The sequence below is a fragment of the Ailuropoda melanoleuca genome, chromosome 1 (assembly GCF_002007445.2).
Source record: "Ailuropoda melanoleuca isolate Jingjing chromosome 1, ASM200744v2, whole genome shotgun sequence".
Lineage (NCBI taxonomy): Eukaryota > Metazoa > Chordata > Mammalia > Carnivora > Ursidae > Ailuropoda > Ailuropoda melanoleuca.
Window position 1 is genome coordinate 192,484,785 of NC_048218.1, and position 24,831 is coordinate 192,509,615.

A 24,831-nucleotide genomic window follows, 5' to 3' on the forward strand; every position below is an offset into this window, starting at 1 on the left:
TTCCTCTGGAAGATTTTTTGGCAAGTAGAAGATTCTGTTTCCAAGTTTTAAAAGTTTTTAGATAGAAGTTTTTAAATTGTCACACTCGCTCATTATCAACAACAAAATCACATAAAGATGAAAATATTTCCGAACATTCTTTTTGTTTCTTTCACAATGGTCTCCACCTGCTATAAATTCTTCCTGAAAGTGGTTACTTTCTAACTCTTTGTTAACGTATTACCTCTATATTTGAGGGGGCAGATGAAGTGTTCAATTTTTTAAAGTTATCAGCAAAGTGACATACTTCTGACAGCTGCTTGTCAGAGCTGAAAAGATCAGCAAATGTGGAACATTTTGGTTCTTTTAGAAGAAAAATGTTTAATTATGTTTCCATAACTAGCAAACCTCTGGATTGTACAAAAAAGTCTTCATGGTTATGTCCATCTCAAATTGTAAAGATTCTATTTCGAGGATTGTTTTTACAATATTGATATCTGTTGCACATAAACTGCAAACTTGTTGTAATATATTGAAACTGAATCAGCCAGTAAAAACACCGTATCATCACTGGGAGATATGGAGCTCCCATGCATCTCCTTGCCTTTCTGACACATGGATGCTTGACATACAGACCAAGGCATGGAAACAGTATCCAGTATTGACTGTATATTAAATATAAGCAAAGCCTAATCTTGTTTTAAATAGAAAAAAAAAGAATTTCTAATGGTGTCTTCCTTTGTCCCATCAGATCATTCTTCATACTTCTTAGCATCAAAGTGCACTTTAATACCACTACACTAGACCAGCAAAAAGGGTGCTCAATGTTTTAGAGTTTGTGGTTTAGGTCTTTGGTGTTGTGGAGCAAAACAATAATAAATAAATGTATTGCCTCCTCTAAATCATGTGAACTGAGGGATATTGGGTTATCAACACTTATTTAATTGTTGAAGATAGAGTAATAAATATTTGAAAGTAAAAACAATGGCCCCTCAGTTAAGAACCATCTGAGCAGATGTAAAATGACAGGATACATTAACTCTGTTAATCCCAAATGTATAACTTTGAATGGCAACAGTAGGAAGAGGCAGAATATTAATAATTTTAATAAAATTGGTCGCTTTCTGAGAAGGACAATGAATTGTCGATTAAGGTTGGGGCTAAGTTCAGAGCTGAAGAGGGCTCCAGGCACCTAGGATAGAGGAGGGAATTCAAGTGGGTGCCAGCAAGCCAGAAGTCAGTGAGCTGCAAGGGAAGATTAGTAGCCTGAGGTCCAGGTGTAACCTTGAGACTCGGATCCAAAGAACCCCCCCTTTTCCTGACCTCTGGAGAGTTGAGACAGAGGATTCAGCCTGTGCTTGGAGATGGAACAGTGCAAAAGAAGAGAGACAAACTGAAGGTTTGGGGGGGGGGGGGGGGGGGCGNCGGTGAAGGGTATTAAGGAGGGCACGTATTGCATGGAGCACTGGGTGTTACACGCAATGAATCATGGAACACTACATCAAAAACTAATGATGTGCTGTATGGTGACTAATGTACCATAATAATAATAATAAGAAGAAGAAGAAGAAGAAGAAGAAGAAAAAAAAGAAAGAAAGAAAGAAAGAAAGAAAGAAAGAAAGAAAGAAAGAAAGAAAGAAAGAAAGAAGAGAGACCAGGGTCAGGCTAGAGCCAGGGAGACCACCAGCGAGCAGGGAGAGGAAACCAGAAGAGCTGGGAAAAATCAAAGTGAAGACTTTTTTTTTTTTCCAGTGAAGGAGCCATACTCCGCCCACCGCTCTTGGGTGCTCCTGGTAAAGTGAATTCTGTGATCACATGAGCCTGGGAGACACCACCTCCCCAGTTTGCCACTCCACCCCCAGCTTGGAGACTTCTAATACTCATCAGCACACCAAATGTTGTAAGATATCTGCTTAATTCGGATTTCTCCAAATGTATTTGACCAAAGAAAACTTAAAAAAGATACCCTGCCAAACTTTGGTTCTGAGACTAAAATCTGGGGAATCCTGGACTAATTGATGCTTAAAGCCATAACAAGGCAAAGGGACAGGTGGGAGGCCTCGTTCACGTGTCACACTTCATGTGTGTCTTACTTGTGCCCTGAGATGTCCTCACCTCAATGAAAGTAGCATTTCTCTCCAAGCCTTGTGGACAAAAGTGGCCTCAGAGCAGTAGGACTTTCCCTCGAGGGGCCCCTCCTTTCACCCTGCAGGTAAGCTCCGGTTTGAGCCGTGACTCCTGCCAGGGGCAGTGTCTCCAGGAAGCGATCTGGGCACAGTCAACGACCACAGCTCCATCCGAAAGGCCCCTGACACCTATGGAGTCGGGCTGTGGTGCAGCAGATGACGGGAGGTGTGGCCAGTGGAGGCTGCCTGCTCTGCTCTCTGCCGCCCTGGCCACCCAGCACCAGGGACCTGACATGCCTCGGACGAGATGGAAGTGAGTTTATGAATGATAGGAGGAAAAATATGATGGGTGAAATTTTAAAAAATAAAACACCGACACCATTCTACTAGACCAGCATACTAAAAACAAAAAAGAGGAAAGCTAAGATTTACTGAGCCCTCATTACATGCCAAGCACTACACTAAGAATTTCATATGTGCTTTCTAATTTACTCATTGTAACCACCCAGGCAGTGGGCACTAGCAAGTGTTCCTGTTGAGAAACTGAAGGTACACAGAGATTACATAACTTGCCCAAAGTCCTATAGGTAGAAAGTGGCAGAACTAGGACCAAAAACAAGGGGTGGCAGTTCCAGCTCCAGCTCTGAACTACCTTCAAGTCATTCATCAGGGAACCAGATAACCTTCAGCACCCATGCAGAATCCTTTCTGAGGACATACCTATTCCTATGCTTGCTTCTCCAGTCCTTTGCTGTTGTGCATAACTTTAAATAAATATCCAGATAGTCTCCCCCTCAACCATTATGCATTTCCTTGAAACGATGGCATTGTCTTTGAGTGGTTTCAAATTCATGTCTCCATTGTCTATGTAAAATATCTGAAATGCACTTAAGGGACTCAGATCAGATATAATTCTGCCATTTGTAATTTTTCCTTTTATGCCTATATTGCATTTGGTAAAGTCATGTGGCATCACTAATGCCAACTAGTCATCTTGAACAATGGCACAAATTAACATGCATCTATTTACTTTGGGAAAAGTCTCATCAATATTCAAACTGAGTACACAGTTCACTTAAGTATCTGATATTCCCAGCCTATCTTTCTGCAGAACTCAAGCACCAGTCAATCAGTCTCACCGAATTGAACCACTTCCATTCAGGTGCCATCCCTAGAGGACAGGAGTGTGGGCTCGGATGGTGGGAGTCAGCTTCCATCCACACCCGCCCTAGGTAAGAGGAGAAGGGAGCTGAGTGGCACCTGCAGAATTGAGAACCATCTTGGGAAACACCCCAAGAGCTCTGGCCTCTAGACCAGAGTCCTCATGATACCCACCCAAATGCACGAGGAGACTGTGCTCTTCAGGCTGATATCCTGTCCTCCACCCACCCCAGCACTAACTACACAAGAAAGCTGGATGTCCAGGGTAATCCTCACAGTAGGACCACTTTTGTTTCAATGCCCTGCAGGCTGGAGTCTGCTCCCAGCTCACCCCGTACAGAGGCTCCCAGAACAGCGCCTTCCTTCTGCTCTTTTCTATTCTGTGCAGTGCCTACAGCTGTGCCGGGAGGACATGCAGTGGGCACTTGGAAAACACACATGGTGGGAGGAAGGACCTGGAAGGGGGCAGAGATGCAGCAGTCCCTGGCCCTGTTTGCCCAAGCTGCTGGAGTCTCCTCACATGCTCCTAAGTAGAATATTACAGGCAGTTGTCTTTAAAATGGCACTTCGAGTGCCCCGATGGTCTCGGGACGCAGGCACCATGTGGAGAGGAGATGTGAGTGTCAGGGCCATTGCCGGAGACAGATGCTTTAATGGAGCTCAGGATAAGGAACTGCCAAGGCTTTTCCCTAATCACCTGCCCCTTGGATCTCCTAGTCCTTTCTCCTGCGCACACCACCCGCCTCGCCCCCCGTCCTCTAGCTGCCCTACCTTTATACACTAGCTCTTCTGGTGTTCGGGGCAGGGGGCAGGGAAACCAGCCATTCCCTGTCTGCCCCAGGAGTCCTGACGGATGAGGAGCCAGAAGAGAGTTCAGGCGCCCGGTCTGTGATAACCTCAAGTCCAATGGGGCTTGACTCAAACACACTAAAATTCCTTCCCCCCCGCAGAAGTAGAGTACAGAGGAACCCCCCCCCCCGCAGCCCCACAGAGGCGGCACAGCTCTGTTGACTAGGGTGGGGGACAATGGGCTCCTGGCTCTTCAGTCTCCTGGAGGACAGCACCAGCAGGCATGAAGGAAATGCTCCGCCTTAGTATTGTCTGAGAGGCTTTGAAATGGACAGGGGGCATGTGTCAGGCTGTCCTGGGGAGCTGGTGTCCAGAGCTGAACTGGCCTTCAGCTGCCAAAGTGGTAATAATAATGATAATGATGGACAGAGCTCCCACAATTTGCTGAAAGTCTACTACATGGTAGGCCCTTTACATATCTCACCTTTCATCCTAAAAGCCCTGAGACGTGGTTATTATCATTTGCATTTTACACATGAAGAAATTGAAGTGCAACCTGCATGAATGATTTGGTCCAGTGGCAGAGCTGGTGAGTGCGCAAAAGGCCTGGATGAAACCCCAAATTCATGGCCTATTTGCGACCACCCTGTGGTCTCCCTCCTGCACATATTTATGCCTTCCAGTCACCCCGTCTGAGAAATGTCAGGCCACTGTAATTTTTCCTCCTGGGGAAGTGACTGGACTCAATCATATTCAGGTGTTCGAGACTTTATACCTACATGAGTGACCAGTTGGGAATATGTCTGTCCCCTGCCTGCTCTCTCTATGGGATGGGTTGACTGTGTCTGGGGCCCCATGTACCCCAAGAGGCTCTAGAATAGATGTTGCAAGGCAGCTTTTGTCCCAAACTGTACCAGGATGGAACTAAGGCAGAATAAGCCAGGGCACCTCCTCCATGGGGCCGTGGGGTGGTTCTGAGCCCCTACTGTCACCCCCTCTGCCCCATTCAGCCCTCCACCCTCAGTGAGTCCTTCTGCCATCTTAGGCTTATTTTGGAGCCTAAGGAGTCGGGTGTATGACTTTTCTACTGACAAGACCAGAAGATAAGGAGTGTCTCTTGCCCCCACGGAGAGCTCCATGTCCCTCATGGGAAGAGGGACTGCAGAAGACTTTAGGGGAGGAGCTGAGCTGGACGCTAACTTGGCTCCCTGGCCGATGTGCTGTGTGACACTGGACAAGCCAATCACTTTTCTGGGCTTTGGTTTGCTCTTCAGTCCTACAGGGAAAAGGCTGCAGGAGAGAGGTGGACCCAACAAGCCTTGAGGGCTTTCCCAGTTCTGAGGTTTTGTGATGCTAGGGAGAAGCCAGGCTCCCAACTCCTGGGGAGTGTAGGAAGCTGGGGCAGGAAGTCATTTCCCCTGTCTGGGTCCCTCTGGTTCTGCGACAGTAAAATGGAGATGTTCTGCCTTTATGGAGAGGCGGGAGAAGCGGGAGCATCTCAGTAAGGGCACGCTGGAAACTTTGGGATCAGTGCCCGACAAATGGGAAGGCTTCTATCTGAGTGACATTGGGTGAAACACTGCAACAGGCTTCCTCTTCTTTTGAGTGTCTGAGGTGGCTCCATTTCCTGTCACTCACTCTCAGGTCCCTGCTTCAAGTTTCCTCTCCCAGGAGCTATCGCAACAGCCCGGTCTGGGTGCCGGGAGCAAACGTCCAAATGGGCTTGTCACAGTGTCAGCCATCCAGATGCAAATGGCAGCATACAGCCCTGTCCCCTGTAGGGGCAGGAAGAATGATGCCAGACAGCCGTAGTCACCGCAAATGCACCTCAAGAGAGATCTGCCCTTGACCTGGTGCCCAGAGAGTCAGAATCGTTCTTACAGGAGCCCAGCGGGGGCAGAAACCATCTCACAGCTGCACCTTATGTGGGATAGGGGTTTGCCACACATTGGCTGCCCTCAGAAACCCCCTGGGAGGCAGGCCGGGCACAGGAGGGACACTGAGTCATGAAGAAGCAGTAATGGTGCCCCATCACACAGGCGGTCCCAGCAGAGGCACCATGCAGTTTGGGGTTCCAGCCCCAAGTGGCGTGAGCCTGTCTGGGACCACAGTACCACCTTCCCTTCAAACTGAACTTCCCCGTGCAAGTCTCAACATGGTAAAAATCCCAGTGACAAAGGGACCCTCTCACCAGTTTCATCCCAACAGGCACACTTGAGCAGCTCTGCTTTACAACCCCGAGCACAGAGCTTGGAAAGAAACACGAAGAACAGCAAAGGGGATAGGTCAGCAGGCCTCCGTTCACCCCCTTTTACACCTATGCCTCCCTGGGAAGACCCCTCTGATCACTGTTTAAAATGACAACTTGTTTGCTTTGACTAGGTCTCCAGGTCCCACTTACTCTGCCCCATTTCCTTTTGTCCCGAACTTACTATGTGATCTATCCAGGATGCTGGTAGCTTCTTTGCTGTGTCCTCTTGTGAAAACCACAAGCCCCTACAGTCAAGGTTATCTGTTTCTTGACCGTTGTGTCCCCGGTGCCTAGGCTAGCACCTGGCACCTGGTAGATGCTTAGTGAATATTTGTTGAGTGAATGAATGAATCAGGCCCGGGTAGTATGTTACAAAGCAAGATGGCCCTCGCGACTTGACCACTGGATTATGCTGGAAGGAGCCAAGTAGAGATGCCCCAACTGGCCCTGCCTTCCTTCTGAGTAACTCTGAGCAGCAGGTGGACCCACCTCCTTAGCCCCCACAGGCATCTTGTCCCGGGTCACCGCTAGGACCTGAGTGTCACCAGCTCATGTGAGTGTCCCCAGGCACCTGGAAGCACACCCGCTGTCAACAGGAGTCAGTAAAAACAAAGAACGCCATGGAAGATGGCTTTGGCCCAGATGCAATGCAAGCTAATCTCCAAAGCAGAAACGTGTGTGTGACGCCTCTGGCTTTCAGGCAGGGGAGGGCTGCCGTGTGAAAGGGCTGAATCTGCCACTTGCTCTGGGGTCTATCTCCCCAGCTGCTCCGGGGACAGCTGCTTTTCCCCGGTTGGGGGGCTGCTCCAGGGCACCCAAGGACAGCCCAGTTCTGCCACCTCATCTCCTCGTTCATCTGCCTCGCTGGCATTTTTTCTCACTTCTCTCCCGTTGCTTTGGCAGGTTTTTATCACGACAGATTCAGTGTGTATAGACATTCCCTTGGGAGCACTGGAGTCATAGTAAATACACACCATATACATCCCCACAGATATGTACGAAGCAAGAAGGAGGCTGATGGGAGACATACAGGCGGCGGCAGACACAGGAGGAGGTGTGCATGTGTGCACACGCACACACATGAATACACACACATACACACACACATCCCATGGAGATATCCAGCGGTACACTCACTCCGACACACCAAGGAGAAGCATATATGGAAAGTGAGAGTCTCGCTGGGTGAGACATAAAGAGGAACTCACATATTCCTAATAGTAGAAATAATACTCTGGTTTGGAGTTACTCAGTTTGCAAATAATTGTAATAGGTTGGAGGTTCCCTCACTTCTGGAAGCTGAGCCAAGCCCATTCTACAGGCATTATCTCATCTGATCTTCATCAGCACCCTAGGAGGTCAATTCCGTTTACTACATTCCCATTTCACAGATCACAAACTGGGGTGTGGTGATCTCTTCTGATGCATCACCTACCACCTTCCACTTCCCGTTCCAAGGCAGCCCTTCTGGGTCCCCGGAAACAGCAAGTACGTGTTTGCATCTCACGGCGTCCGAGCAAGCCGTGCCTTCTGTCTGGATGATTTGTTCCCAGTTGCCTCCTGCCACTTCACTTTATCCTCCTGTCTGCTCAGAAATTTCCTTCTTGGGAGGCTTCCTCTGACAACCTTCCTGAAAAGAGCATTCCCCACTGTGTTTCCCAGCCACCACTTTATTCCCACTGAGTCTGTTAAATTTCTCACTGTATTCGCCATCACCTGACATACAGCATTCAGTCATTTACTCATTTGTGGTCTGTGTCTCTACTTAAAATATAAGCACTATCAGGGCAGGGATTTTGTCTATCTTATTCTCCACTGAATCTCTAGTATCTAGAAAGTGGCTGACTCAGAGCAGGTGCTCAACATTTGTTAGTATTGAATGAATAAATGAGGTACTGAGAGGGTTAATAACTTGTCTATGGTCATGGAGCCAGGAAATATATAGTATTTGTATGCATACACACGTACACACATACACACACACACACACACACACACCACTCCATTCTCTCCCTCTACTAGTTACACCATCCTTACCTTTTCTTTTTTTTTTTTTTTTTAAGATTTTATTTATTTATTTGACAGAGAGAGACAGCCAGCGAGAGAGGGAACACAAGCAGGGGGAGTGGGAGAGGAAGAAGCAGGCTCCCAGCGGAAGAGCCTGACATGGGGCTCGATCCCAGAACTCCGGGATCACGCCCTGAGCTGAAGGCAGACGCTTAACGACTGAGCTACCCAGGCACCCCCATCCTTACTTTTCCGACCCTCTAATCACATGACTGGCTCCCCTGACAACCAACAACCCCCCCATTCTTTAGGGGATTTCCAAAAGTCACCTAATTAACATAAATTCAGTGGTGGTTGAAAGGGGCTTATTAGGAATAACAAGACACCCATTTCACTTGTACGGCTCCTGAAGATTTTAGGAACTGAGGACAAGAGACCAAATAGTCTAACAAAAGATTCTCCCATTGCTCTCATCACTCAGGAAATTCCAAGGGTCTTGGTAGATCAGTGCCAGAAGTGGGGATGAAGACCAAATATGTGTTTCTTACTATAAACCACAATATCACAATTAGGTATATAATATACGACTAGCACATCAGATCTATAATAGTACTATTTAAGAGAAGGTTAAAGTAGGCTATTTACGTTTAAGCTGTATGTTTACTTAAGTAAAAACACAAAGCAAAAAATAGTTCAGAACAAGGTAAAAGTTGTGGTGGTGATAAACAGATGACCGAAGTTTGGGAGATACTTCCTTTGTCTGAAGTGTAGTCTTATAATTATACATGTAAGCTTGAACTTGGGAATTAAGATAAGCAAGAGATAATTCGGATCAGTTGCTCTTTTCCAATTCTGGGTCAGTGATGACAATGGGGATTCAATCAATAATTAATTAATTCATTCATTCATCAAATAATTATCAAAGGCCCATTAGGTGAGGTTTAGACAAAGAAGACATAGGGCTGCCCTCAAGCTGCTGACAGTCTGGTAGGAGAGAAAGACAGCCCAGGGTGAGAAAAGCTACCAAAGAGGTAACTAAGCAGAGGTCAGCAATCACTCATTGTAGAATGGGGCAGCACAGCTCAGTTTTCAAGGACAAGGCAAAATTAGCCAGATGAGAAACAGGTGTGCCCTCCAGGCAGAGCCGACATCATTGCTGAGCAAATACAAAATACAGACTGACCTGCAGACTCAGCCCTGGAAAGTGCTCTGACACAGCACGGCTGACACCAGCCCACCAGCTGACAGAGGCCGGAATATCCCTAGTACATTCTCCACGCTGCTCTTGCCCCCAGCTCTACTTGGTATGCCCAGTCAACAAACAGGCTATGGGTTTTTGATCTGCTTTCCGCTGGGACTGAATCCCTGCTCTCAGCCCACCTCAGCCTTGACCTGAACTCCTAAGCTCCATACCTGAGAGGTCACCCAGAATCTTGATGCCACCACCTGCCTGACTTTAAACACGGCCAATGTCCAGACACTCCTGTTGCAATGTCATAAGAATAAGAGCCTCCATTTACCAAGCCCTTACTCCGTGCCAGTCTTGGTTCATACCTGTTGTGTGCGCTATGTCGTTTGATCCTTGGGACACTGTGGGATGTTATTACTACTTCCGTGCAACGGTTGAGAACCTTAAGTCTTAAAGACATTAGGAACTTGCCTGAGATCATACTTCGTAAATGGTGGAGCCAAGGTTCACACTCGGATATTCTGACACCGAAGCCAGTGCACTTAACCACTGTGCTGTACTACCGCTTTCCACAAAGAATGTGCAAACCCACTGGATACCAGTGTTGGGCCAGCTGCCAGGGGCCTTGGGATTTTATTTTGATGGCAGGCTGCCCTCCATCTCAGTGAAGAGCAGCCCCAGAATGGATGAGTGCCCTGGCCTCATCCATTCCTGCCTTCCTTTCTTTTCCAACAATCCAGAGCTCCCAGCGTACACCATCCTCCAAGCCTGAGTGGGGTACTGACCACTGACTGGCCTTGGCAAGCAGAATGCAGAGGACAAGGAGCTCAGAATCCCAACTCTGTTATCAGAGGGGGCCCCACACAGCTTATAGTTTCCATCTTTGGAAGTTCTTAGATAAAGTTCCAGGTTGAGAGATCCTGGCTTTCAGGTAAGGTAAGGAATTCTGAAATACGTAATGCCTTGTGGAGGTATTGGGTCTTCTCCAAGGAAAGCTGCTTCCCCTCAGTGTCTAGGGCCTCAAAGGTAGGCAGGGAGTGTGGGCTCCATTGAAAAAGAGCAAGGAATGAAAGCAAAGGAGCAGCTCATACCCTGTCCTGGCTCCTAGGGTCAAATGTTCCTCTGTCGGCCCCACATCAGGCAATCCCCAAGCCAGGGCAGGCTCGATGAAGACACCACAATGGGTCCCAGTGTGGTTGAGTGGGGAGTCCCACACCAAGAGAAGATGTCATCGAGCTCTTGGGGAGGACAGAGCTGCTGTGGGCTGCCAACGCATAATGCACAAGCCCTGTGGGTGGCATAATGTGGCATTCATCTCCTTCACTGTGTGGAGAGGGGACAGGCTGAACAATCCAGACTCTGTCGGCAAGGTCCTCTGGAGAGTTCAGGCCTCGCTAATGAAGATGAATAAGAGATGGGATCTGCCCCTCATGGCTGTTGCCTTGTCACATACATATTCATGGACTGGAGGGACAGCTCCTGGGAATGACCCATCCCACACAGAGATGAGAGGGGCAAGGTAGGGCAGTGCTAATCCACTCTTGAGTGGGTGTGTCTTGTGGGGGTGGAACGCTCTGGGCTGTGGATTAGGGCACTCCAGGAAATACTCTTAAATATATGGAATTTTCAAGGTGATATGTGCACCTGCTGTAGACGCGTGAGTCCTGGTATAAGCCAAGGACCTTGAAGAACGTACTTAGTACTCAGCTGAGTCCCAGAAACAAGCCCAACATTGCTACTTCCTACTCAGTATCAGTTAACAGTAATCCTGCACCCTATTGTTTTCCCTGTCTTGGCCTCATGGAATTTGCTGGAACTTCATGCTCAAGTTATAGGTACATACAAAGGCTCAGAACACATGCTATATCAACTCACTTCACACACACAGACCCTGTTTTTTGTATCTCCATCCATTTGACTATTCTATGATGTTCCCTCAACTAAGATTTTTGGGCAACAAATCTTTGCCCACCATAGACCTCCGGGGTCCAAGAAGATGACCTTGGTAGGAGATTATACTTTGTGTAGGGAAATCTAGACAAAAAACTTGGGCATTTGTACCATGTTTCTTCAAAAGAGAGTAAATGTTGGCCCTGAATCTATACTCACCCATCACTTTGAAGTTAGTAGATTTGTTCTAGACTCCCAGATGTTTTGATATTTTGAATGTTTTATTCCCTGTTTCAGTGCACTCAGCCTCAGTCCCCAGGCAGTAGAACCAGAAAGACACACACTGAGCCAAATACATCAAAGGGCCTCTCTGCAACTGGCCTCCTGTAGGCTCTACTGAGCCACAGGCTAGCGCTTAGCTGCAAGAATAATGTCTAACAGAGCCCAAGAGCCTTACCTGCCTTTCTGACATGATGTAGAGTTGCTCGTGGTCCTTGGAGAAGGCCATATCCCGGAGGACTGGGCCTGGGTCTACCACCTGCACCGTCTCATACTGGAGGGCATTGCCCCTGGGCCCATCCACCCGGATCTGTGGAGAAGAAGGAGAGGAGAGATGATATGAGCTCAGATCCTATATTGCCTACGGTCCAGCTTCAGCCCAGACACCCTCCCAACAGCTAAGGGAGAGGCAGTGAGCTCTGCCTGCATGATGCCGAGGCCAGGCCCTGAGGAGCTGGAGTGATAGAATCCCCACCATGGGCTCCTGCTAGGAAAGGCAAAGAGAAGGGAAGGCAGGAAACCAAACCAGGCTCCACAAAGCACCCAGTGTTATCCTCTCTGGCTCCCTCTGCCTCAGCCTTAAGTTTTTGAGTCGTGGCTTGGACGTCTTTGGAGAAGACGATGGGGTTGGTACTGGGGAGCAGGGCTTGGGGATTGGGCAAATAGTGGGTAACTGAAGCTGCGTCAGATCAGAGTGTCATCATGTAACAGAAAGGCAATATTATTTGCTAGATTTGTTCTCAGAAAATAAGTGGGTGTAAGGATGCAGGCTGATTCTTTGAAATGGCTACCCAGTTACCATTGCCACACCTTTGAGGAGAACCAGGCAAGAAGCCGACCCCAGAAGTTTCACACTGAGTGGGCTCATTCTGGCCATTAAACCATTGGCTTCTTCTTCAGGCTGAGGAGAAGAAGTAGGTCTTGAAACCTCCTAGAGGATCTATTCATGTCCCCAGGGAAGGGGGTATGAACATTCCAGGAAAATGCGTGTTGGGAATGAGTCATCTCCAAACTTCTGAGAACACTTAGCATAGTTGATCACCCCTGGGCCATCTGCAGGCCTTCCTAGAACCGTTTGGACAATGTGGAGACAACCAGGAGAGACTTTTGCCCACATCCCCCAGAGTGGAGGACAAATCTAGTCAGACGGGGGCTTCCCAATGTCACGTGGTGCTCATCTGACCCGGGGTGCTGGCCCAGGTCTCTGGAATCAGAATCATTACAAGTCGGGGCTCATAGCGTCAACACAATCGCTGCCCAGTGCTAAACATGCCATTCACCTAAGTTGGGACCAAACATCCAGAGGGAGACAGGGAGAGGCAACACCTAGGAGATCACCAACTTGATTAGATACCACTTGTATAAGACTCTGTAAGGTCCCCACCAGGTAATTTTAGAGATTTCAGTAACAAAACTAAAGAAAAAAATTATATTCTATATATTCCCATTATGCACTCTCACTTTAAATTTTTAATATTTAATTTTTAGCCTCTCGTGAGTTCAAGGAGAAGAGAAGTTATTCAGAGCAAATAAATTACAGAAGAGACACCACATGAATGCCAACTGATGACATCAATTCATCTGAAAGTCTGCTGCCTCTCGTTTCTGTTGAATTCACGGAACTCTGACGCTAGGTTATTTTGTGGTTTATGTGTTTGCTTTTAGGTTTTTTCTAGGCTCAGTCTGTTTGTTTTCCTCTTAAGCACCATTTTTAAGCCCTTCCTAGACGTCAGGCACTAAGAAATGGTTTTGCACGTAATTCCTTATTGGTGTAATCCTCTCAATCCTGTGGGCTTAGTGGTCATTTGTCCTGACTTGCATGGCCTCTCCAGCATCCATTCCAGCCTCTCTCACCTTAGGGGCGAGACTGGACCCACCCCCTGCTTCCCCAGCGAGGGGTGGGGGTGCGCTGCTCCCTGATGGGCACGAGCAAATCAGTTAATCTCACTCTGTTGCTACAGCGATTGAAAGAATGCAGCCCAAGGGAATCAACATGTGCACTCAGAGCAGAGCAGGGACAGACAGTGTTTTGTGATCAGGGAAGAGAGAATTTCTCCTCACCCTCAACACATCAAAGAAACAGCTGGCTCCAAGAACGGCTGCAGTCTTCTTGTCATAAAGAGGGAAGTTGAAACCAGGAAAGGTTTAGGTACAGAGATGGGAAAAAATTGGTCTTCGGTGTGTCCCTGAGTCATTGAATCAAAATGACCCCAAAGCCTGCCCTATGTCAGGACTTTCTAGTTAGTTAAGTTACTTCCTTGTTGTTAAAGGAATAAAAAGGCTTTTTTTTTTGCAACATCAGAAGTCCTAACTGCTATACTGATAAAACAAAGATGAGGAAAATGAGACAGAGGTGCACTAAACAATCAGCCTGAGCTATAAAATCTGGGCACAGAATTAGAATTCGGTTTGATTCTGAAGTCCATGCTTTTCCTACCACACCCATCCCATGAGACCTTGTTCATCAGTGGGTTCACGTTCACTCGCTGGGATGTGTCACCTAAACAAAGGCAGGGACTGAGGTCATCGGCTGTCTCTGGTCCATATGATTCTAGAGGCTTCTGACAGTCATTCCTGACTTTGATGCTGAAATACCCGAGCTTGACAAATATTTATTTTAAAAATGAAGAAATACATGAATGCAGCTAAAACTCTTTTTTTTTTTGCTGATTTCTCACGAAGCTCGTGAAAACAAACCCAAAAACCGATAAAGGAATAGAAAGAGAATACTTTTAGCTCTGAAAATCAAAATGCCTCAGATTCCAATAGCCCTCCTGCTTCTTTGCCCACCCCCACGCCACCAGATGTCCACCCTGGCCAGGCCCTTCCTTAATCCGAATGAAATGAGAGTTCATGCAAAACCAATTGGGATTACCACCCAAGTCTGACCGCGTGGCGATGGCCTTGGCCCCCAGCCCAGCCAGGCTTCATCCCCAGCTGTGAGTCACCTCTGGAGCAGCAGCACAAGAGTGACAAGAGTGATACTGAGCACCCTGGCTGGTCTCCAGCCCCCTTAGGCTGCCGGCAGGAGCAGGCTCCCCTAGGGAATGCTGGTGGAATGCATCCCATGCAGTGCCTGTGGTCTGATCCCCAAGGGAAATTGAGTTCCATGCCTGATTAATCTTCCTTATCATTGGGCCCCACTTCCCTGCTCTTTAGCACAAGGTGATGTGCTGGATGTCAGTGGACATCAGAGGAAACCAGGTAAGTGGGGGCGGGGACAGGGGGATGGACCGGGGAGCACGTACGGCAAGTTTTCATGGGCCTTCCCCAGGGAGGCGGGATGGGGTTATGGTACCCTTCCCACACTCTGCCTGGCTGGGAAATCAGTCATTGGAAAGGCAGGATTCCTTCTCCCCATGCCCCTCCCCAGCCCACGACTTATTTCAGAAAACAGAAAGGAAAGCATCCATTCACCCATCCGCCGAAAGAATCTCACACAGATCTGGGATAAAAGGAGCTTGGGGTAGGATTGGATGAATGATGGACCATCACAAAATTTAGGTAGGACGGCCCAGCTGCGGGCCCCTTTGGCCTCACATAAACGACAGCAACAAGAACTGGTGATAACTGAGTGGCTACTGTGTGTCAGGGCTCGTGCAGGCATTCTCCAAATACTAACTCCCATTTAAACCACCTAACTCTGTGAGGTAAGCGTTAATATTATCCCATTCACAGGTGAAGCACAGAGAGGGTTAGTAACTTGCTCATGGTCACACAGCTAGCGAATGGCATGGCCTCGACCCATACCAACGTCCGACTGATTCTGTCCACGCCTCCGTGTGTTTATGTACTACACCAACGCACGTTGAGCCAGGTTCTTTTGGTTGTATAAACCTGCATCCCTTCGACAAGTGTGAGTAGTTGACGTTAAGCAAACATCTCCCCGGGAGTGCGGGAGGAACCCTGTATCAACTACAGTTCTTGTAGGAGAGAATCATGCAAATGAATGACGACAATGCTGGTGTAAATTTTCAAATAGTGATCCCTTATATATTTTTGTTTGATACCTTGCACAGTATACTTAAATAACATCATCTCTTCGGATGGGTTTAAGATTTGTATGATGTTGACGATTAGCATCGTCATTCTCATTTTGCTGATGAAGAAACCGAGGTGGGGGCTGTTCTGCACCTTGCCCAAAGTTCGGTGATAAACCAATGACAGTCAGGACTAGAACTCAGGTCTCCCAGTTCCTAGCTCAGTGCTTGCCTCTTAGCGATTTGGATTTTCCAAAAGGCTTTGACAAGGTTCCACACAAAAAGGCATTTAAAAATAATGAGTCTCTGTGGGACTTTGGGCAGTCTGACCATGGAGAGAGAACTGACTTAGAGACAGAAAAAGACACGTTTCCGCATGGCGGAATGGGGCCAGGGGCATTTCCCAAGCACTGGTGTTATGAATATTTATTTTTTAGATTTTTAAAAATGTATTTATTTGACAGAGGGAGAGAACGCAAGCAGGGAGAGCAGCAGAGGGAGAGGAAGACAGAGGGAGAGGGAGAAGCAGGCTCCTCGCTGAGCAGGGAGCCCGATGTGGGGCTCGGTCCCAGGACCCTGGGATCATGACCTGAGCCGAAGGCAGTCACCTACCAACTGAGCCACCCAGGTGCCCCAACTTGCTTTATTTAATATTTTTTGTAAGTGGTCTGGAGGAGGGAGCAAGAAAATATGCTGACGACTGTGAGCTCTTTGGGACAGCAGGAAGGCCAATGACGGAGATGAATTACAGAAAGCTGATGTAATCTCAGCGAGCACTGGGAAGGGAGCTGCACATGGGCAAAAAAGCTGGGACTATGTGTCTCATGGATGCAGAGACTCAGGCTTGCAGCTCTACTGCCCAGCACAGCACCCAGGACGCGGCCGGTGCTCACTGAGTAGTTACTGACAGGTGTCGGCAAGGGTGTGGGGAAAGGGGAACTCGTGCTCACTGTTGGTGAAAATTTAAATTGGTACAGTCACTATGGAAAACAGTCTGGAGGGTCCTCAAAAATTAAAAATAGACCTACTCTATGATCCAGCAGTCCTACTCCTGGGTATTTATTCAAAGGAAACAAAATCAGTATCTCAAAGAGATAACTGCATCCCATGTTCATTGCAGTATTATTTGTAATAGCCAAGATATGGAAAGAATCTAAATATTCATTGATGGATGAAAGGAGAAGGAAAAGGTAATACACACACACATGCATATACATATATACGCACATATATGTTACACGTGTATATAGACAAAACATAAATATGTATGTATTTTATATATATAAAATAAAACATTGAAAAAGAAAGAAATCCTGCCACTTGTGACAACAGGGATGAATCTGGAGAATATTATGCTATGCTAAATAGGCCAGACACAGAAAGACAAATGTTGCATGATCTCATTATACGTGGAATCTAAAATAGCCAGACTCCTAGAAGCAAAGACTGGAATGGTGGTTGCCAGGGGCTGGGAGTTGGGGAAAATGGGGAGATGTTGGTCAAGTGGCACAAGCTTTCAGTCACAAGATGAATAAGTTCTGAAATTCTGACATACAGCAATGTGACTAGAGTTAATAACACTGACTCGTGTATTGGAAATTTGCTAAGAAGGTAGATCTTAAGTGTTCTCATCAGACACACAAGGAAAATGGTAACTATGCGAAGTGACGGATATGCTAATTAGCTTGATTGTGCCAATTATATCACAAGACGTACATATAGCAAGTTGTAAACCTTAAATATATGCAATTTTTATTTGTCGCTTATACCTTAATAAAGATGGGGGGGAAATGAGTAGTTACTACATAAATGGTCAACTCCCGGTGGGAAAAAACAAACACATTCTCCCAATGGGACCAGGGACCCTGACTGATCAAGGTGAGACCAAGGGGGGCGCCTGGGTGGCACAGCGGTTGAGTGTCTGCCTTCGGCTCAGGGCGTGATCCCGGCGTTATGGGATCGAGCCCCACATCAGGCTCCTCTGCTATGAGCCTGCTTCTTCCTCTCCCACTCTCCCTGCTTGTTCCCTCTCTCGCTGGCTGTCTCTATCTCTGTCAAATAAATAAATAAAATCTTTAAAAAAAAAAAAAAGGTGAGACCAAGGAATTAGTCAAAGTAGAGGCAGGACCAAGAATGAAGTGCTCAGGTCATCACTCACTGTTCCCTGTACCCCACGGCAGCCCGAATGGCCAGCAACATGTCAAGCAGCATTCAAATGGGATTTCAGGGGAAAACAGACAAACAGGAGCCATTCTCCTGGCCAAGTGTACTTAAATACAGAATATCATGTTTGTTCCACCCCTGATAAGGTAGAAACATAATCCAGATGCCAGCACCTGGAGAACAGCCTAGGAATGACGCCTCAGGCCACAGAGGTGTAGTTGAGATCAAAGGACATGTGTTGGCCAGTGGCTCCGGTTTAGTGGCCAATACAGGGGCCACCCCAAAGCTGGTGAGGTGACAGTAAGAACAAACAAGATTTATTATTGTCCACATCAGAACAAAGGAGATTTATTATTTTACACAATCCAGATGATAGTTGTGGATCACCTAAGTAGTGAGAAGGGATGGAAACTAGAAGTCAATTTTTTTTTGAGGTAGAAAATGTATAAAGAAGCTGTTAACATAAAGTTGGTTGTTTAGAAGATGTTATTCTCTGAGGTTAATGCCAAGAGAACATCACATCCTGACCCCACATGCCCCTTGAAAGAGGGATACTCTGTATTCATTCATCATCCGTAGAGCATTCATGGAATGCCATGGTGCTCTAGGCTTGGAGCTAGCTTCTGGAGGAGAAAGGTGGGTCTTCACCCTGTCCTCCAAGGAAGCCTGTCTCCTGAAGGGCTCAGATATCACACAAATAAGGCCAAGTGGCAAATCCTACAGCTGAGAATGTTCATGGTCTCTGTTCCCTCTTCCCAGGAGATCTGGCCACTGACCGGAGTGTAACCAGGAATTAGCAGCACAGCCCCAAGTGAGACTCAAGGGAGCACGTGAGCCATATGACAAAAGAGCTACCAACGTGCCACCTCCAACCACATAGTGGGTAATATCAGAGTTATTTGAAAGCCACCGTAGGAGACAAAATCTCTGAAGTCCATAAGAAGATGGATCTGGAGTAGCGAAATTAGTGGTACGAGCAGATTTTATAAAGACATATCCATATTGGTCAAGGGAGTAAAAATACGGAAAAGGGTGTCAGAGGGAAAAGTGGGGTTGTCTTCACACAACAGAGTCCTGAGGAGACTGAGTGTGTATGCGTTCTTTGTGGTTAGGTGTGGTGTCCCTTCTGGTCTCGCCAAAGACCCGATGGGATGTTCTTCTATCCAACACCAGGTAACAGCAATATAACACCAGTTACAAAGGTGGGCCACAAGTGCAATTTAACGTTTTCCACTGATGGTTACATTAAAAAAGAAATAGGTAAAATTGATTAATTACAATTAATTTTAATCATCTATTTTATCTAACACAATGTGCCCCAAGTATTGTTACATTCGCGTGTATACAGTATAAAAAATTGTTAGGTATTTTACATTTGTTTCCTCACACTAAATCTTTGTAACCTGATGTGGATGTATGTTATACTTACAGCCACCCTTAGTATGTACCAGCCACGTGTCAGGGGCTTAATAGCCATGTGTGGCCAGTGGCTGTCCTGTCGGATGGCACAGCTCTAGATCATGTCATCCCTGTGTTCTGGTCTGCGCTCTCCAAGCGACCTTGCTAATAATTTGGCTGCCAACTATCCTTCTAGGGGTGCCCTCCATAGAGATTTTGCTCACTCCATTCCCTGGCTGACACACTTGTGTCTCCCAGGACCTTCAATTTATAGCATGAAGCCTGTGTCCCACTGTCTTCGCTTTTCTGGAGCTCACAAGCTGTAAGCTCCAACCAGCTGTGTGGTCCCCATCAGCCCAAGCGAGTTACAACATGCAGCTGTGTGGGCCGGGTTCTGCTCTAGCCTAGCGCTTGGCAAGCTTGTTTGATATACCCCGGCCTTCTCTTTCCACATTTAGGCTACAGGCAATCTGGGCACACCTCTTGCATGACAGGAATGCCCTGTACCCTGGGGGACAGTCGAGAAGAGCTAAGAACAGCTGAGAGAGAACCAAGCTGCCAGAAGAGACGCCGCAGGGGCACAGTCTCAGAGGCTCCCAGCTGCACCAGGCAAGACTGCTGGGAGCAAAGCAGGACCTAGATGGTGTGGGCACTCAGGGGTCTGGGGGCACAGCTAACTGCCAGTCACGGGGAAGAGTTTCAATATTTAACAACCAGTGAGTTATTCACAAGAGCGAAACACACAAGCAAGCTAAACATCTGTTGAGAGCTGAATAGAGAAAGAAAATGTGATATATATATCACATAGATATAGTGTGTATAGATTATATATCTAATACACACATACAAACATGCATACAAACAAGGAAATATTATTTAGTGGTAAAAAAAAAAAGAAGGGAATCTTGCCATTTGTAACACCATATATGAGCCTGGAGGGCATCATACTAAGTGAAATAAGCCAGATACAGGAAGACAAATATTTCTTGATCTCACTTCTATGTGGAATCTGAAATAGACTCAGAAGCAGAGAGTAGACTAGAGGTTACTGGGGGCTGGGGGAAGGGAGCATGGGGAGATGTTGGTCAAGGGGTATAAAGTTTCACATACAGGATAAATAAATTCTAAAGATCTAATACACAGCAATGTGATCATAGTGTATACATGAAATTTGCTAAAAGGTTGGTCTTAGGTGTTTTCACAATGTATATATATATTATATATATCACAACATCAACACTTTAAATATATACAATTTTTATTTGTCAAATATACTTCAATAAAGATGAGAGAGGCAACAGTGGGTGAGACCACACTAGGACAAAGTGACCAGCTATCGGTCCTGCCTGGACCACACAGGGACCTCCATCATCGTGTGTAACACGCACGGTGCCATCCCCTGCAGGGGGCCTCCCCGGGACAGGCACACGTGCCCTCGGGGGCACACACAGGCACCCCCAGCCTGCCCCTCCTGCTTGGTCTGCAGCCCGGGCTATTCCTAGGCAGCGCAGCCCCCTTTCCCTCCATCCCATCCACCTCTCTTCATCCCTGGCTCGGTGAGCGTCTGCGCTGCCAAGCAGAGCGCTATTAAAACATCAGCAGGGTGGCCTCCACAAAGGTCAGCCATCCGGGGAGCTCCTGGCAGCTGCTTGTTTGTTTACTGGAACATTATCTGGGCCGGGCTGTTGATTTACATCCATTGAAGGATTGAACAATAAATATCGGCTCCCAGTAGCAGGCAGATGCTTGCACTAGACCGTTCTGGCTGCCTTCTTGCTTGGAATAATCTCCCTAATGAGCAAACAGTGCCATTCATCTTTAAAGATGCAGGCAAGCCCCGGTATCCCCCCTTTCCGCTTGCTTTTCACATCCTCCCCCAGACTTCCTGGTCAAGGTCTACCCTGCCAGATTTCTGGGCTGGGCCCAGCTACAGAAGGAAAGGTTGGGGTCTCGTCGGGCAGGCCCACGAATGGAGTGGCAACTGGAGAGGCAGGGTGGGAGCCGATTAAACCCTGGGACTGATGTCCCCGGGACACTCTGAATTCTCCACGTAGACCCCCAAGCCCAAACACAGAGGCAAGTGGCGACCCACCTGGTGGTGTGGGTGGCCCCATAGCCAGGCCACCTTCACGGAGCAGGGCCGTGGGGGCAGGGCGTGTGGAGACAGACACCCCACATTCAGGCTGTGCTAGAGCTGGAATTAGGCCTATTTCCCCTTCAGGTAAGTCTCCAACGTTCCCAGAATCTCAAGGAGCTCCTGCACAGTACATGCAGACCGGTCAGTTTGCAAAACGGAGCCCGTATTGGGGCAGGCAGGGTGCAGACAAGAGGGGGCAGGTGAGGGGCCCAAGGGGGGCAGGGATTCAGGCTCTGCTCCTCTCAAGAACCTGGAGCACACAACTTTGGCTCTCTTAGGGGTCCTGGCTCTCTGTCCTGGCCTTGATCTGTCTCCTACTGAGGCGGAAAGAGCAGGGAGGAGCCTCGGCGGGAAATGAGTGATGAGGATCCGCTTTCCTGGGACACTCTAGGGCTGCAGTGTCTCTCAGGAGGGAAAATAATGAACCTCTTGGATCTTATTTATGCAGTTTATTCAACTGGCCCCCCCAAGACTCTAAGTGACATAACCTGGTCACTGTCACTCAGCATCTTGCCACACAGGCTGAACAGTGGGTGAAAGGAAGGAGTACGCCCTCAAGTGCCAGCATCAGGCCCATCGGAAGTGCCCCTTTGTTGAATGAATGAATGAATGAATGAATGAGCGAATGAATGACCTGAGAAGCTAACTAAGGGCCTGAGTTGCCGTAATTGGAACCGTTAGACATACACGCACACTAACAGATACAAACACATACATGTGTGAACACACACACTCTCTCTCCATCTCTGCAGATGAGGCCATGTCTCAACTTCCACACGGCCTCTAGAACTTTCCCTTCAGAAGTCTGTGACAAAGTGGCGGAGGGCAGGTGCACAGATGAGGAGGGACTGGGAAGGGTGTGTAGGGACACCAGTATCGGGTCTGAGTATTGTGGTGATTTGCTGGTTGCGGGGTTCAAGCTCTCTAGGGAAAGGACTTCCTATCATGTCTCCATATCTCTGGGGGAAGAGTTGCCTGGTGTGTAGGGCGGTGGACAAGGGGACTGCCAAGTCCTGGCCACACTCAGGGGCTGCAGGTCTGTCCTCTGCCAAGGGCAGCTCCCTCGGGGCCCAGGCACTCACTTACTGTCAATATTCCTCAGCCACAGAGGATACCTAAAGACAGAGCTTCACTGGTAACGTCACTTGGGGCTCCCCCAGAATGTCACTCTCATTCTAAAATCGCCCCCTGCCTCTCTCCATCTCCTTTCCCAATGCCACTTTTCTTTCTTCCATGGCACTTGTCAGCTTCTCGCATACTATGTGATTTACTCATTTATTACACTATTGTGGGGCTCCCCTGCTAGAACGTAAACGCCATAAGAGGGGACGTCTTTATCTTCCGTGTTCACTGACGCATCCCAAACCCTTGAGCCACGTAGTAGGGGCTCGATAAATACTAGTTGAACAAAAGAATGGATGGAAATGTTCAAACTACTCATTGACATCTTAATTTGTCCTCCCGATGCAAAGCTCCCTTATTGTACAGCAAGGAACCCAAACCATTGGAGGGGGTTCTCCCAGGGACATTCAGCAGTGGGAGAGGAGCTGCGACTGTCCAGCCCAGACCCCAGTCTCACCAGAGAGGACTTGACAACATGCTGCAGCCCCTCCTCCCGGCTTCGATTCCCAGGGCTTGGGATGTGGGCTTAGACCCTGCTTCTGTGTTCACACTGCTTAGGCTGCCCCAGAATAGCACAATGAGGGTGCTTTGTTTTGATTTCCTGATTCCAGCCAGGAGGAAAAGGATGCGAAGGGAACGGCAAGAGTGTAAACAGTAATTAATTAGACAAGCCTTGTGTTACCAAACACTGCTGGGAAAATGGGTCCCTTCGGGTCTCTCGCTACACACCCATGGAACTGAATGATGATTTCTGGGTTGCCATTAGGACATCTCACCTTGCACTGCTCCACACGGAGGAATCGGGAACAATGGCCTCCATCCCTCCCCTACCCGTTTGGGTACCAACACAAAGAACAGGATACAACTCAAGGAGAGAAGGATGTTGAAGAAATAAAGAGGAAAGTATGATTGGTAGGAAGGAAGTGCCAGAAGAAGGTTCAAATCAGCATATCTCAAATGCAAAATATTTAAAATCAGCCTTTCTTGCTGCCCCCTTGCAAAGAGACTCACGGGCAGACACAGCATGTGGAAGTTAGAGGTGGGAAGCTGCACTGGGTCAGCTGGATTGTGACCCCAGAGCACCACATATTTGAAAAGCCTTGGTTGCCACTTCCCACATGCCTCTGGCCACAGGGGAGCCTGGGCAGACTGCACCCACTCCTAGAAAAACAAGTGGAGATGAATAGTTGATGGGCCGTCTGCCGCAAGCCTTGCCATGTGCTTTCCACGTATCAGCCGGTTCCGGTGCTTGGCAGATGGACCCTGCTCATCCACGTTACAAAAGACCAGAGTCCTCTGGCTCCTGAGACGTGGTGTGCAGACCGAAGAGCTGGGAGTGGGGGACCCCGGGAGCAGATGGTGGGAACCCCACCTTTGCCACTCGGGAACTCTGCAGCCGTAGATAATCTGCCAAACTTTGAGTATCACTTTCCTCAGATGTCAAACAGATATTGTTACTCTTATGGTGGGAGTCTGATCATGTTCCAAGCATGCAGAATAGTTAGCACGGAGAAAGGGGACCAGTGAGGTTTCCATCAATGTTAGCGATGATTGCTAGGGAGGCAATTCGAATGAATCAATCCCCATGACTCCCACTCATCCCCAGTGGGAGCAGCAGTCCTGTGTGCCGTGGAGAGATTAGAAGATGTGGCCCACAGATTGGGCTCCCAGCATCTGACAAGGTCAACCAGGGGCTGGAAAGAGAAGAGGACCCACGACTCTACTCTGGGCCTCCTGATGCAGAGGAGAAACGGGGCATCGCTGGACAGAGGGCAGGACCCAGGTAGAGAAGTGTCTTGCCCACAGATGGAATGTTCAGATGGGCATTCCACCAACACGGATGCAGACACCTTCACACAGTACCTCGAAGCGGGAGGTACCGTCCAGGACACCTTGAGTCTAGCTCAGGTTGGGTGTGATTCAGAAAACCAGTGACTTTATGGAGAAAGAGGAAAGCTGCTTCATACCTACGGTGTGGGCAAGCCACGGGAGGGGACGTGGAGTCCCACAGCCTGGCCTCCCAGAGAGGAGAGGCGTCTCTGAGGACCAATCAAGGGCAGGGGGCAGAGTCCGAGCTGGCAGGATGCTGAGAGGCAAGGCCGGTTTCCTAGAGATGAAGCAGTGCCTTACATGGTGTCAGGGACAGTCTCGGACCCCGAATCGGTCAGTACTCCTGATTCTTCATCCACGCTCCACTCCTGCCCCTTCTGTGACTCACACAAGTCATTCTTCTCCCTGTCCTCCCACATAGTCTCTGGGCTCTGTGTATCCCCTGCCAAATGGGGGGGGCTATCTCCTCTCTCCTACCCCCAACTGTTGCAGTCGCAAAGGGGTTAATGAACAAGGTACATCATGACGGC

The 24,831-nt window shown here is 48.1% G+C and overlaps 1 protein-coding gene across 6 annotated transcripts in view; it reads right to left on the bottom strand.

Annotated features, from left to right (window-relative positions):
• The window catches only part of PLXNA4 (plexin A4), a 537,871-nt gene that overhangs the window by 160,933 nt on the left and 352,107 nt on the right, over nt 1–24,831 (bottom strand). For all 6 annotated transcript variants that reach the window (XR_004629007.1, XM_034672299.1, XM_034672298.1 and 3 more), the window contains one exon: nt 11,850–11,981. Coding sequence is in view for 5 of the 6 variants with exons in the window: in XM_034672299.1 (XP_034528190.1) it covers nt 11,850–11,981 (132 nt within the window). In the remaining variant the exon portion in view is untranslated. The remainder of the gene's footprint in view (nt 1–11,849; nt 11,982–24,831) is intronic.